This window comes from Somniosus microcephalus, chromosome 11 (genome assembly GCF_052327205.1).
Source record: "Somniosus microcephalus isolate GS21.2 chromosome 11, FLI_Smic_1.0, whole genome shotgun sequence".
NCBI classification, from domain to species: domain Eukaryota; kingdom Metazoa; phylum Chordata; class Chondrichthyes; order Squaliformes; family Somniosidae; genus Somniosus; species Somniosus microcephalus.
Genome location: NC_140997.1, coordinates 157,190,420 through 157,205,381, shown reverse-complemented (window position 1 = coordinate 157,205,381; position 14,962 = coordinate 157,190,420). Strand labels below are relative to the sequence as shown.

General features: G+C 44.4%; 1 protein-coding gene across 2 annotated transcripts in view; it reads left to right on the top strand.

Annotated features, from left to right (window-relative positions):
- The window catches only part of LOC147110955 (metabotropic glutamate receptor 7-like), a 1,230,052-nt gene that overhangs the window by 379,224 nt on the left and 835,866 nt on the right, over nucleotides 1-14,962 (top strand). For both annotated transcript variants that reach the window (XM_086001375.1, XM_086001374.1), the window contains exon 2: nucleotides 3,862-4,078. In XM_086001375.1, coding sequence (XP_085857501.1) covers nucleotides 3,862-4,078 — 217 coding nt within the window. The remainder of the gene's footprint in view (nucleotides 1-3,861; nucleotides 4,079-14,962) is intronic.

Sequence of the window (14,962 nt, the reverse complement as noted above, 5' to 3'; positions counted from 1 at the left end):
ACGTCTTTCAGCAGCCTGCTTGACTTTACAGTGCAGAGCTCACGAGATGTTGTACAGTAATGACAAGTCACCAGAAGCCGTCTGTACCGTGCTCAGTATTTAACTGCATTTCGAAATGTTAGCGGCTTGTCCTGTCAGGGTGTCAAACCTGTGGCCACTGTTGTTGTGCAAACAGGATTTAAATTAATTGTACGACCAATGAATGATTAGAGGTATATTTAGGCTGTGCAGTTATCCAGTTACTGAAAGCAACTGGTAGTTGAATCAATATTATCATGCCCCGTTACCCCATGAACTGAATAGTTAGTGGAATCCCTACCATTCGTTCAATTATCCCGATTCTCGATGATCTCAAGTAACCCTGCAAGTAACCCTGGTCTGTAGTTTCTGCTTTGGGCGCAATCGGCGTTCTGGGTGCAAATTGCATCCAAAATTGCGCCAGTTTTGAAATGTTTTTTTCTCCCCCTCGCGTTTCCGCTCAAACTCATTTGCATATTGCAGAACGTAAAATCTGCCATGAGCCAGCGCAACTGGGCAGCGTATTGAAACGTAATTTTATGCTTTAAAAAATATTCCTTGATATCTTTAAGAGTGGAAACTGGGTGCAGTTTGATTAATACAGCTGAAAATGGGTTTATCACCAAAAATAAAGAATTTTTAATCAGAGTGTGTCTCGTCCACCACCTGTGAGTAACCGCATTTTAAATGAACTGAAAATGATTATAAAAAACTATACAGAACCATTTGCTAGTTATATTGGTGTAAAGTAATCAGGTTCTTAGTAAAAAATTTTTTTTTAAAGTAAAAGCTTTTAAAAGGTGCCTATTAGTGTGCTTGCCCCTAAAAAAATAAAAACAGTTTAATTTTAAGAGGCTCCTCGAAGGCCCGCAAATGGGCGCAATTAGCGGAAACTCGCCATGGTGATTAATTCGATTTGGGGATGTGGCCAGTTTTGTGGGTGGGGACGGCTTCGCGAAACTCGATTTGCGCTGCACTTAATTTGTACTTGAAATTCCTTGATCTTTTGTGCTGATTTGGCCGATTTCGGGTGAATTGTGCTTGAAAAAAACAGTGCATCCTAGCGGAAACTCTAGGCCCCTAGGTTTGTGTAGGTTGAATGGAATCATTTTTAGCTAACTGTACATTGAGTAATGGAAGCTGGATTCATCTGTGAAGATCTGATATCATCATTCCAAACAGATCATGGATGTTGACCAAGCCCTCCGATTAAATTGTCACCTTCAGGTCCATAACCTCTTCTGTTTTACACAAAAGATACAGAATTACTTGTACAAAAGCAGAATGTTGTGGTTGTTGGAATTCTGAAGTAAAAACAGAAAATGTTGGAAAACACTCAGCAGGTCAGGCAGCACCTATGAAGAGAGAAACCGAGGTAACATAGACATAGACATAGAAACTAGGAGCAGGAGTAGGCCATTCGGCCCTTCGAGCCTGCTCCGCCATTCAACGAGATCATGGCTGATCATCCAAGCCCTAGCACCCAGTCCCTACACCGACAGCCATCCCACCCAAGCCCTATCCCCGTAACCCCACGTATTTAATCCCCTCTAACACTAAGGGCCAATTTTTATCATGGCCAATCAACCTAACCCGCACATCTTTGGACTGTGACCTGTGATCAGATCTGGTCACCTGTTCTGATGAAAGGTTATCGACCTGAAACGTTACCTCTGTTTCTCTCTCCACGGATGCTACGTGACCTGCTGAGTGTTTTGCAACATTTTCTGTTTTTATTTCAGAATTTCTTGTAACTGCATTATCAAAGTTAAAATAAGACTAACATTTGGAATGTTACAACTGATGAGAACATGTACTGTGAGGGGATTGGTGGTGAGAGTTGGAAGTGCTGTTACTGTTGTTGTGTCTGCAGAGCAGAATAATGATGCAGTTCACCGGCTGTCTTTTTACAGTGCTTCACAGGGTAATCATGTGCTTTGATCAGGTTATTAACCTCCTGATCTGCACCCCCCCCCCCCCCCACCACCCCAAGCATAACGAGATGGTGGTTAATTAGTGCATGTTTTAACCTTTAAAACCTAATCTGAGGAGGTCCTTTGCTTCTCTTCCCCCCCCCCCCCCCCACCGCCCTTTCTTTCCTCCCTTACTTTCATGAAGCTGACTACTCATGTCAGGGTATGATTTACTTTTGTTTGGTAAGGGTATGGTGCTCATGGCAGGTCAATGGGGCTGAGTTACAGATCAGCCATGGTCCAATTGCACAGGCTCGAGTGGCTGAATGGCCTGCTCCTGCTCTTTTGTTCAGTGGTATCTCGTGTTATTGATCATTCTTCAAGTGGGAGTCTAGACAGGGGGAGTTGACAGGCTGATCACAGTCTAGCCCAATTATTTCCAGCAGGGGTCCTTAAATGGCAATCAGGAGACTGGATGATTTCTTGGCTTCCCCAACCCTAGGATACAGGAGACAATTATATTGCACTTTGAGGCATTAGTGATCTCCACATCTCAACATCATTACAGTGCTAAAATCAGCACAGAACAGGGGGTGAACCTGAGAGCTTCATTGTCTATGGCTCAGTTCAGTGATGTGGGCGTTCTTGATATTTTCACAAGTTAAATTGTAAGGCTCGGACTGCCACCTGTCAAATTTTTCAGTTGAGTGGAAGTCTTGTGTTTATATAGTACCTTATTACATCTGTCAGAAATGTCTCAAAGTACTTCACATACAATGCACTTCTTTGAAGCGCAGTGATTGTGATGGATCTAACGTGGTTCCCAATTTGTCCACAGCAAGACCCTACAAACAGCGAGGAAATTAATGGCTAGTGGGTGTTGACTGAGGGAGAATGTTGGCCAATACACTGGGAAAACTTTCAACTCTTCTTTGCTTAGTGCCAAGCGATCACTAATGTCCCCTTAAACCACCAGAACAGGCAGGGAGCACATTGGTTTACTGTCTTATCCAAAGAACGCAATGTCTAACAATGCAGCATTCCCTCAGTTCTGCATTGTAGTGTCAGAAATTCTGAAAAATAAACCAAATACTAGTTTATTTCTTTTGCAGTTTTTTTTTGGGCTTATGATGTGGAGACATTAGTTATTATAGTTTCTAAAGTTTTCAAAGAGATTTCTTCCTCAGCAAAGTAAACCTTAAAATTCAAGCCACGATACCAGCTTCTACTCTGCCGTCATTTTGTCTCCTTTCTGGTTTTGGACTTGGCAAAAGGTGGAAACCCCCGTTAAGGCAGATTTCGTTCAGTGAGTCCAAAGTCTCTATATAAGCATAAGGCATGCGGAACGCAGTCTCTCAAATCTCAGTTTTCCTCCCTCAAAATGTTGGCATCTCTGATATCTTGTGAAAGGAAAGCCACCTGTGCGAGGTTTGTGAGGGATAGATTTCAGGTCACATGGTGATGCACTGGCACTATGTTAATGAGGGACACACTTCATGTCAAAGCACCATTTGGAGTGACAGTCATTCATTGTGATTGAAAGTGCTATTTGTTTCAATATATCTCACTCTTAAAAGAAACACAGCCCATATGTTCAAACTAGTTTGCTATCAGTCACACCATTCCCACTGATTAAACCTCATTCTTCACATTTCCCCAGTGTTGTTGGCTCTGTGTTTGGGAAAGTAAAGCATGTTGCAGTCAATAGATGGCTTTTATCCAGTGTTCGCTCAAGTAAAGAAATCAATCACATCAATCACCATAACTCAATTATCATGACTGACTTCAACTCCTTCCTTCAGTACATATTTATCTTGCGTGAAATTGAAGCTCCCGAAAATTAAGATGAGATTTGGACTGCGCCAAGTAACATCTTCTGCACTTTCCATACTGAATGAAGGATAAATTTCTTTCCTTTCCTTTCCTTTAGATTCCGCAGATCAGTTATGCCTCCACTGCACCAGAGCTGAGTGATAACAGCAGCTATGCCTTCTTCTCCCGCGTCGTTCCACCGGACTCTTACCAGACCCAGGCCATGGTGGACATTGTGAAGGCTTTGGGGTGGAATTATGTGTCCACACTGGCTTCAGAAGGGAGCTACGGCGAGAGCGGAGTGGAGGCTTTCGAGCAGGTCTCCAGAGAAGCTGGTAAGAGCGCGCGATCACAATTCAGTACAAGGCACTAATTCCTCTGTGGTGTGGCAAGCTGTTTTCATTAAACGTCGCACATGATGACAGAGTGCTCGTCAACTTTAATCAACTTACAGCATCGAATTACTGTGTCTTCAGTCAGTTTCCATCTTAGTAATAAATCTAGGCTGAACTGAACTATAAGGTCAAGTAGATAAAAAATAAATAAGAGAAATTTAAATTGTCAGACTATCAAATCCCACAAAAGATGTACAGAAGTTATTTTGCCAAAGACCAAACAAAAAAATAGTGATTCTGAGTGAACAATTGGGGAGATATTTGCCCGATTTTGGGGTGAGGGGTGACTGTATAGAATGGGGCGGTGGCGGGCGGTAGTGCGGTTGTATTCCCTCTTCATTTAGTTGGATGTACGCATGCAGTCTCTTGCACTCTGGTGTGTGGGTGGGAGCTACATCTGTATTCCCATGGCCTATTAACAGTGGTAGCTTTTGTTTTTGTGTGCCTGGTTGCTGACGAGATGACCTTGACAAAACCAACATGTTATGGGGCTTGTGATTATAAAAACAGAAAATGATGAAAACAGGTGCCTGTGCCTAAAAAGAGTAAAGAAAAATGCGATAGAGGGGAGCAATCGTGCTGCTCCCGGCCCACAAACACTGCTGGAAAAGCACATACCTGCTGGATCCTGGCAGCTCACGCCCTGGGAAACCCGGCCCGCAGCTGTTAAATGCAAATGGCTCCCAAAATCGGAGGAACAGAGCCTCATTTAAATGTTATCACTGACCCGCCTCGCCAGAACTGGTTACCGGACACCCCCCATCCCATCGCGGTTAAACCAGATGCAGGCGCATTTGCGGCGGGTTGGGGTTGGGTTTCACATTTTTCCCAATTTAACCCTCCCCCTGCCGCCCCCAACCCTTCGCACCTGTCGGGGGTGGGTGAGGGGGTAAAATTCCCCTTTTGATGTCTGGAGTGTGACTAGGTTACACTAGCTGTAAGATTTTAATTTTTATTCTAGCAGATGACGCATAGCAATTCTCAGTAAGTCCAATTTTTCCTCGTGCTCCATTCTCTGACAATATGCATCAGCCTCTGGGCTTTTCTCTGAACTGGCTCTAAGGCTTGAATGACTTGCCGTGTTTTAGTTGGACATAGTATTCAAGGTAAGGTTTGACCAGCGCAATATACAATATACAATTTGAGCGTGACTTCCTCTCACTTACATTATACAGTTTTGACTTTATAAGCACAGTCTTCTATCTGCTCTGTTGATTGTTGCTCTGCAGTACTTGGATGTGTCGAGCTCTGAATTTACTAAGAACCATAGAACTACAGAAGTTTACAATCGAGGAGACTATTCGGCCCATCGTGTCTGTGCCGACTCTTTCTCGCAGCAGTTGAAACCTAATCCTACTGCCGTTTTCTCTGTTGATGGTCCTGTATCTTTCTCCGTTTCAAATGCTTATCTACTTTTCCCTTGGCAGATGCAACGGTCTCTGCCATGAAGTGTTGGGGCATGAATGCCGGTTAAATCTCTGGTTGGGATGGACATTGAGGTTGGGGCAGACAGTTGTTGGTTAATGCTGTCTGCATGGGCATGGTGGTGAGTTGAGTTGTATTATTTATTATCGCATGGTTTGGTATGAACATGCTCAGTTCGCTCTGGCCTAATAAAGCAAGCACCTTGACTAGCAACTCATCATGTCTCTGTCCTTCATTTGTTCTACCCACATATATTACATTTTGGCGATAAGGATGGAATCGCAAAGCCATTTTTAGGGATCATGGAAGAACACAGTGTTCAACCTTCGAGTGGACAAGTTTAAGGTGAATTTGTGACACCTAAACTGAATTTTTGTGATGTTTTACCGTTGATGCTCATACAGAATCATCTGTGCTTCACCTTCACGTGTATGTATACACAGCAACAGCGGTGTTGATTCTCTCAGGTACACAGGTAACGTGCTGAGTCACTGTTCAATGGGATCAGGACCATCATGGCCGCGCCTACGGGATTCATCGGAAGCCTCGGCATGTATGATCGAGCTCACAAACCATTCAGCTCTTGCATTGAGTGGATGGAGATGTTTTTTAAGGCCAATAACATTATTGAGACCGAAGGTGCAGGTGAGAATGTTTAAGTTCAAAATAAAGTTATTCGTGAGTGGAAAAATGTAATTTTTTTTTAATGGAGATCGGGCTAAATGTCTATGGATCGTTGACAAACCTACTCGCACCAGGGAAAGCGAAGGATGCGTTGTTTGAAGACATTGTCGAGAAACCCGAGGACCATTTCGACCCAAAGCCATTAGAAATAGCAGAGAGCTATAAGTTTGGTACCAGAAACCAAAAACAAAGTGAAACCATCAGTGAGTACATTGTAGCTCTTAAGAACCTGTCTTTGCATTGTAACTTCAGCACATTTTTGGATCGTGCATTGTGAGATAAGTTTGTGTGTGGACTGGTGGATGAGCGCACACAGTCCAAGTTACTGAACACTCCGAACCTAATGTTTGACATAGCATGCAAAATTGCTCTATCTATGGAGATGGCATCTAAGAATGCTAGAGAGCTCCGTCCAACTCAAGAGACTAGTGCAGCTGAGGTCTACAGTCACAAAGCCACCACCAAATCTAAAACTGTGAGACCAAGTCAAAAGCATGTCGGTGAGAGCAGTTCAGTGAATTGTTATCGCTACAATGGAAATCACTCACCACAGTCCTGCCGATACAGAAATGTGAAGTGTTTTCACTGCCAGAAGCAAGGCCATATTTCAACAGCTTGCAGAGCTAGATCTAAAGCAGGAAGTAAGAACCATTCTAGTGGCAATGCAAAGCAGTGACAACAAAAGGGAGGAGTTCACAATATTGAAGTGAACACACCTGATTTTGAAGAACTAGGCATCAACAGTATCTATGCCACTAGCGGCAACACTAGCGGTCGTGAGAAAGACTTCTGTACAAAACTTTTGATCAACGAGCAATATATTGATATGTGTATCGACATGGTGGCAGACTGCTCTACCATGATTAAGGACACATATGAGAGTAAGTTTAATCAAGTACCACTTACAAAGAGTACCATAGAGTCAAAAACCTACTCCGGAGAAATCCTAAAGACAAGTGGACAAATGGAATGTACAGTTCAGCACAATAGCCAGTCAGTAAAGCTGCCTATTATTGGAGCGAGCTACAACAACAGGTCAACCCTCATGGGCAAAGACTGGTTGAGAAAGTTAAAACTAGACTGGAAAGACGTCTTCATTGTAGATGCTTCAAAGAAGCGACTCGACACATTGCTGAACAAGTATGAAAGCATGGTCACAGACAGTTATGAGGGCATCACTGGGTATGATGCAAATATCCGCATCAAGTCCAACCGAAGCCTATCTATTTTAAGGCAAAGCTGGTCCCCTATGCGTTGAAAAGTCAGGTGGAGGAAGAGCTGGCTAAGCTAGAGAATAGAGTGCGAGTAAAAACTGACAAAAGTGAATGGGCTACCCCGATTGTGGTAGTGCCCAAAGCAGACAAAAATCTACGCTTCTGCGGTGACTACAAAGTTACTATCAATCAAAGTTGACGATGAGCAGTACCCGTTACCTACATTGCAAGATTTGTATGCAGCACTCTCTGGGTCAAAGGTTTTTTCCAAGCTTGACCTGTTGCACGCTTTTGCTCAGCTGAATGTTGACGAAGAGAGTCAACACACACAATGGACGGTTCTCATACACTAAGCTGCCGTATGGTGTAAAGTTATCCCCCAAAATCTTCCAGGCTACGATGGATAAGATTTTGCAAGGAGTTCTAAATTGTTTATGCAATCAAGACAATGTGCTGATCGCAACAAGCAGCGAGGAAGAAAATCTATAAGTGTTAGATATAGTACTTCAAAGGTTGAATTCCCACAATGCCAAATTGAAAAGGAGCAAATGTGCTTTTGTGCAGCCCGAGGTTGTGTACCTTGGTCTGAAAGTTGATGCAAATACCTTACAACCAGTTAAGGAAAAGGTTAATGCTGTCATCAATGCTCCAAAGCCACAGAACGTGTCTGATTTAAGATCTTGCCTTGGAATGGTCCAGTACTACGCACGTTTCTTACCTGAGTTAGCGACCATGTTAGCTCCATTGCACGAGCTCCTCAAGAAGGATGTCCAGTGGAAGTGGACGACAGCACAACAGGAAGCTTATGACACTTGTAAGAGAAGTCTCTCTAGCGATGCTCTACTTGTTCACTACGACACAGAGCGTGAGCTTAAGTTAGTGTGTGATGCTTCCAGCTACAGTGGGAGCTGTCATAAGCCACGTAATGGATGACGGCCAAGAGAAACCAATCACGTTCGCATCGTGAACCCTCACAAAGAGCGAAAGAAATTAAGCACAAATTGAAAAGGAAGCACTCGCCATAGTGTTTGGAATCAAGAAATTCCAACAGTTCCTAATCGGCAGAAAGTTTACCCTGATAACTGATCACAAACCGCTCCTAGCAATATTGGGGCCCAAATCTGCCATCCTTGCAATGGCCGCATCAAGAATGCAACATTGGGCAGTGTTGTTGTCACAATATGACTACACGATTGAATATCACACTTCAAAGCAAAGCGCAATCGCTGATGCCTTGTCCAGGTTGCCACATGAGGGCTCGTGTTGGGAATGAAGGTACAATTTTCACGCTAGGTGCAGTTGACAAAGACTTTCCCGTGAATGCAACTGAGATTGCAGATGAGACTCAAAAGGACTCAGTACTAAAAAGAGTGCATGAAAACACCTTGAATGGATGGACTGATCAGTGTATGGACACAGAATTGAAACCATTCCATAACCGTCATACTGAATTGTCTTGTGAGCAAGGTTGTATCAAGTGGGGAAACAGAGTGGTGATACCTACTTCCTTGAGAGAGAGAATTCTGGCCGAACTTCATACTGAACATCCAGGGATCGTCAGTATGAAATCAATTGCAAGAAGCTTTGTTTACTGGCCTGGATTGGACAGTGATCTTGAATCACTTGTCAGCAAATGCAGTGTTTGCCAAAATTGCAGAAACAAACCACCCAAAACTCCACTACAATCCTGGTCATGGCCAAGTAAACCTTTTCAGAGAGTACATGTAGACTTCTGTGTGAAAGCAAATGATTATTTCCTGGTACTTCTAGATAGTCACACAAAGTGGATTGAATGAAACACATGGATTCAAACAAATCTGAGATAGAAACGGGATCATTTTTGAGTTCGGAACCATAACAAAACAGCCCGAAAATTGGTTCAATGCCAAAACCTTCTGTAAAGAGATCAGGAAGGCTCCGCAAACTTGTTATTAACGTGGATTTGTAGTTCATTTAAAAGAAAATAAGCCAGGAGTTTTTGTTATGTGGTACATGTAATGCTGGGAAAAGTGGGACCATAGTTTGCATCTTTTTTTTTTAAGGGGGAAAGCAGTGTAATGTGTTATCACATGGTTTGATATGAGCATGCTCAGTTTGCTCTGATCTAATAAAGCAAGCACATGGACTAGCAACTCATCATGTCTCTGTCCTTCATTTGTTCTACCCACATATATTACAAGTTGGGTCAGGGAGTGGAGGCCTCTGGTGAAGATGAGGGAGCGGGACAGGGATGTGGCTTGTTAGACAGCTGGCATGCATGCATGCATTGTTGAGTTGGTTGGGTCAGGATGCGGAGGCTCACGCAAGGGCGATGTAGAAATGCTGTCGACTCATGGTCATGGCAGTGGGACTAATAAATCACTTGGGGGGGGGGGCGGTTTAAGAAAAATTGTACTGTCACAGAGAGCAGGCCACGATTGCTGCAAAATGTTGAACTAATAAAATAGCGGTTGGCCGTTGGCAATTCATGTCACTGTGCTACCAGTGGTGGGAAGACTGAAAGGCAATAGAAAGTAAGTTTATCAGGCATTAGTGTTAAAAGTAATATAAACAGGCATTACTTCTGTAGTGTATGTACCTTTAAGGGGAGAACTACTTTTTACAGCTCCTGTATACTGTAGTACTGGCAGTGACCACACCTGTATATAAACCCTGAGTAGGGATCTGTATTGTTAGTTTTAGAGTAACCCTCATCCAGTAAACACCTGTTGATTGTTCCTCTGCAGTCTCTGTCTATTTCTTGAAGGACACCATACATCAAGATTCACGGATTTAACAACTTCAGACATTACTCAGGTGTTACTATGGCCCCGATTTTCTGCCAGCCGTCGGGCATCTTTTCAGGCAAATCTCCGAAAAAGCGGGTTGCGACCCCCCCCCCCCCGCCTGATTCCCCGCCCCATCCGACTTTCGGACCGCCGTTTCTCCACGACCCGTTTCGGTCCCGCCCGCCGCTGGCGGGACTAGCCATCGGAACACAAATCACCAATTATTACCTCGTTTAAGTAGATTTTGAGGGGCCGTTGTGATTTTGGGGCTTTCCCCACGTGAAACACGCCTGCGGGGAACCCCGCTGATGAGACCTGGCGTGAAAACAGTTGGCTTGCTTGCTGTCAGCTGCAGGTCAATCGGAGAAGCTGCGATTTAAAGGGACAGCACTTGTATGTTGAAGGACCTTGTTGTTGCAGGTTTGGGGCTACTTCTTCAAGGCTTAGGCACAGCTGTGGAAGGTTGGAGCCTCACACACTTCTCCAATGCGATATCCTGGGAAGCCCCTCTCGCCACCCTCACTCAGCGCTTCCTCAGCGGAGGCATCTACGAGAAGCACGGGACGCCTTTTTTTCCCTTCCCTTCTTGCCATTAGAGGATCTCCAGCAGCAGAGGCGGCAGCAGCAGAACCAGGAACAGCATGATGAGCACCAGGCTGCTGCTCACTCACCTGAAGCTGCATAGGCCAGAAGGGGCCAGCGCTTGGAAGTGGCTTGAGAGCATCTTGCTGCGCTTTAGGGGGCCATGGGGACCCGTTTCTGCACTGGGAGTCCTACTCAGAAGGACTTCCATGAAGATCTGGTTTCTCTGTTCAATAGATGGCCAACGCTCCTCAAGAGATGTCATTCTCTTATGAGCACTCATCATGTTTTCCGTACCTTGGCGAGTTATCTCCTCCATGGAGGTTGCCAACCTTTCCATGGTGATGCGTTCATGCGCCAATGACTCCACAAAGGCTCTGCTAATGGTCACTATGGACTCCTCCATTCGCTCCACACTCGCAGCGACCCTGGAGACAAAACCTGCCAGAGACTCCTGCATCTGTGCATGGAGATCCATCACCTCTTCTCTTGCGGATGGACCCAGAGGCAGAGGGTTGACATGCAGCGCAGCTGAGCTGGCAAAGTCCTGCGCCCTCCGACAAGGACTCTCCACTGCTGTCCCTGTCTCCAGAATCTGCTGAGGCTCACTTGTGAGCTGTGAAACACCAGGTGACAACACTACTCTATGTCCCAAAGGTCCCCCCGAGGTGTGAGTGTCTGCGCTGGTGCTGGGTGCGCTTACTTCTGCTGACGCTGCACCCTCAGAGGTTGGAGCTTCCTCTGAGGAGTCTGGCTGCACAGCCTCTTCCTCCTCCACAGTGAGGACGGGGGCTCTGGATGGTACTGTGGGGGAGTAAAGGAAGGCGTTAGAGATGTAATGCCAAGGTTCTTCTGGTGACTCCCAGCAAGTTGGCATCTGCTGACACCTGCATCCATACAGCATTGGCCTCAGTGGGAGGCCGCTTCCTCCCTGACCTAGGGAAGAGAACCTCCCTGTGGGCCCTAACCCCATCCAATAATGCCTGCAGTGAAGCCTCGTCGAATTTGGAGGCAGCTCGGGGTCTGGCACTGGCCACAGCTGCTGCAGGCTCCTCTGCCATCCTGTATGGTTCGTTTGGAAGCCTTCAGAGGATGCAGTGCTTGCTATGGACCTTGAAAGCACCACGAATGATGACCTCATACTGTGGGGATTTCTGACTAGAAATGGACAATTAGCAAGGCTGCCCACATGCTGGGAATTAATTGGCCACTTGAGGGAAAATTGCGTGGAGCTGGCTGACACTTTTTTATGTGTGTCAGAAACCCCACATTCGGGGAAACCCGACCATTTACCACACAAGCCGAAAATCGGGGCCAATGTGTCACAAGTCACAACAAAATTGCAGCACAGGAAGTGGATGAAAGGAAGTATTTGCAGTCATAGGATGTTTAATATATTAAGGAAAGATAGATTATAGATATATTTCATTTACAGAGATTACAGTGTGGGTCTGTGGACAGACCCAAATAAGATTTCCTTTTATTTATTGAGATTTATTTATTCTCTCCACAATGTAATTGAAGTGTAGTCTTCATGATTAGGGCAACTGATTTGTTGTGGCAAGTGACGGATTGCTCAGATCGTTGCCACTGCCTCTTGAGAGTTTTCACGCAACATTGCAGCACCCGAGCAGCAAGTGACAGTCGTTGCGAGATTTATTGCAGGAGGTGGCATCGCGCTAACTCCTTTGCCCCACTTATTTGTGTCTATTCAATGGCATTTATTACGGGGTTTTTTAAAAACTGGATTATATCCTGGGAAAATATATAACCACTGGCCACTAAATGTTTTTGGACCATAAAGCTCACACGGCTTCAAGTGCAAATAACAGCCCCGACTGATGATTGAAGTGGGTTTATGGCTGGATAAGAGGGTTGTCCCACAATGAATCCTGGAAATGCTCGATTTTCCACAATCGCCATCAGAAATCTTTTATTTAAATCTTTCATTTAAAAAAAATGTTATGAAGTAAACAGATGACAAGATCCTTTCATTGTTGATTTGGAAAACATACCATAGCTGAATCTTCAATCTAGAGTATTCCCATAACTTCTAGACCATGGGAGTGAACAGGAAAAGGTTGGGTCCATTGAAATTCCATACAATGTAGGTGAATGGGAAGAGGTCAAATCTATGTCAATGTCACGGTAAAGAAGGAGCTAGTAGAGAAATTGGATAGGATAAAAATAGATAAAGAGAAGGTACTTAAAAGATTGGTAATGCTTAAAGTAGAAAAGTTACCTGGTTCGGATGGGATGCATCCGAGGTTGCTGAGGGAAGTAAGGGCGGAAATTGTGGAGGTTACGTGGATACGAAATTGGCTAAGAGACAGAAAGCAGAGAGAGTTATGGACGGTTGTTTTTCAGACTGGCGAGAAGTACTAGAATGGTACTAGGGATGATAGACTTAAGTTATGTGGAGAGACCAGAGAAACTGGGGTTGTTCCCCTTAAAGCAGAGAAGGAGAATAGAGATGTTCAAAATCATGAAAGGTTTTGATAGAGTAAATAAGGAGAAACAGTTTCTGGTGGCAGAAAGGTTGGTAACCAGAGGACACAGATTTAAGGTAATTAGCAAAAGAACCAGAGGCGACATGAGGAAATCACTTTTATGCAGCAAGTTGTAATGATCTGGAATTCATTGCCTAAAAGGGCGGTGGAAGCAGTTTCAATAATACCTTTCGAAAGGGAATTGGATAAATACTTGAAGTGGGAAAATTTGCTGGGTTATGGGGTAAGAGCAGGGGAGTGGGACTGATTGGAGAGCTCTTTCAATGAGCCAGCACAGGTACAATGGGCAGAATGGCCTCCTTCTGTGCTGTATGATTCTATAATTCTGTTGAAATTCCATACGACAGTGGAGGGAAGGCTTTTATTTATTTGTAAACCTGTATAATGGGAGTCAATTAAAAGTAGTTTAATCCAAAACAGTGAATGGTCTTCAGGGTACCTGGGTGCTTAATCTCCTTGGTACTTCATTCATATGGTCATCCATCATGTATGGGCCTATATAGTTAATGGTGACAGGCTATATGGTGAACAAGTGCATCACAGCTGAATGCAATTAAAGCCACCATAATCACACAGGCTGAATTTTCTTTTTGATTTTTTTTTGGTTCCCTAACTCAGAGCGTGGAGAGAACAATTAGACTCCCCGTTAGTATTTTTCTGGCTGAGGCCAACTAATTCAGGAATCCAATCCAAGTCTTTGTGGTCTGTAATTACATCAGGCAGTGCCTTTACCCACTGGGAGACCTCCAGTTCAAAACCAGCGATGGTTTTGAAGAAGTGTTGGCGAACTATTCCAGATCCATTTCTTCAAAATGTTTGAAGATATTATTATAAATATTACAGCGCACTCTGTGGCCACGTTAATCAGCTCCCAATTTACCCCTGTGGAGTGTTTGCCTTGCTTCAGAAGATGACGCTCTATAATGAACAGGACATGTTAAACTAATTTCTGAAGCATGTAGAAATCTCATGCCAATACAGACTATATTCAAAGGTTGGACAGTTTAATAGAATTTCTGGTTCAGAACATATATAAAATTGGTTTAGGAGCTGTGAAGTTTGTTCAGTGAGCTGTTTCATTTGGTATCAGTTATTTTTTCTATCAATTTTGAGCTATTCAGAGTCTCCAGTGCAGGGTTAGAACTGTTGTGGAGTGGGAACATTGAGCAGTTTAGTCAAGAAGCAGACTAGCACAGTCGTGTGATTTATTTTTTTAATTCATTCTTGGGATGTGGGTGTCGTTGGCAAGGCCAGCATTTATTGCCCATCCCTAGTTGCCCTTGAGAAGGTGGTGGTGAGCCGCCTTCTTGAACTGCTGCAGTCCATGTGGTGAAGGTACTCCCACAGTGCTGTTAGGGAGGGAGTTCCAGGATTTTGATCCAGCGACCATGAAGGAACGGCGATATATGTCCAAGTCGGGTTGATGTGTGAGCTGGAGGGGAACTTGGAGGTGGTGGTGTTCCCAGGCACCTGCGGCCCTTGTCCTTCTAGAGGGTAGAGGTTGCTGGTTTGCCATCCTGCTGATGTGACAATTTTAGGATGAAAACTGGTTCTTTCATGGTCACCCAGTAACAGCGTGATTTCAACAGATCCTGAATCCAGTTTGCCCATTGTCACGTTGGTCCATCAAATTCGATAAAT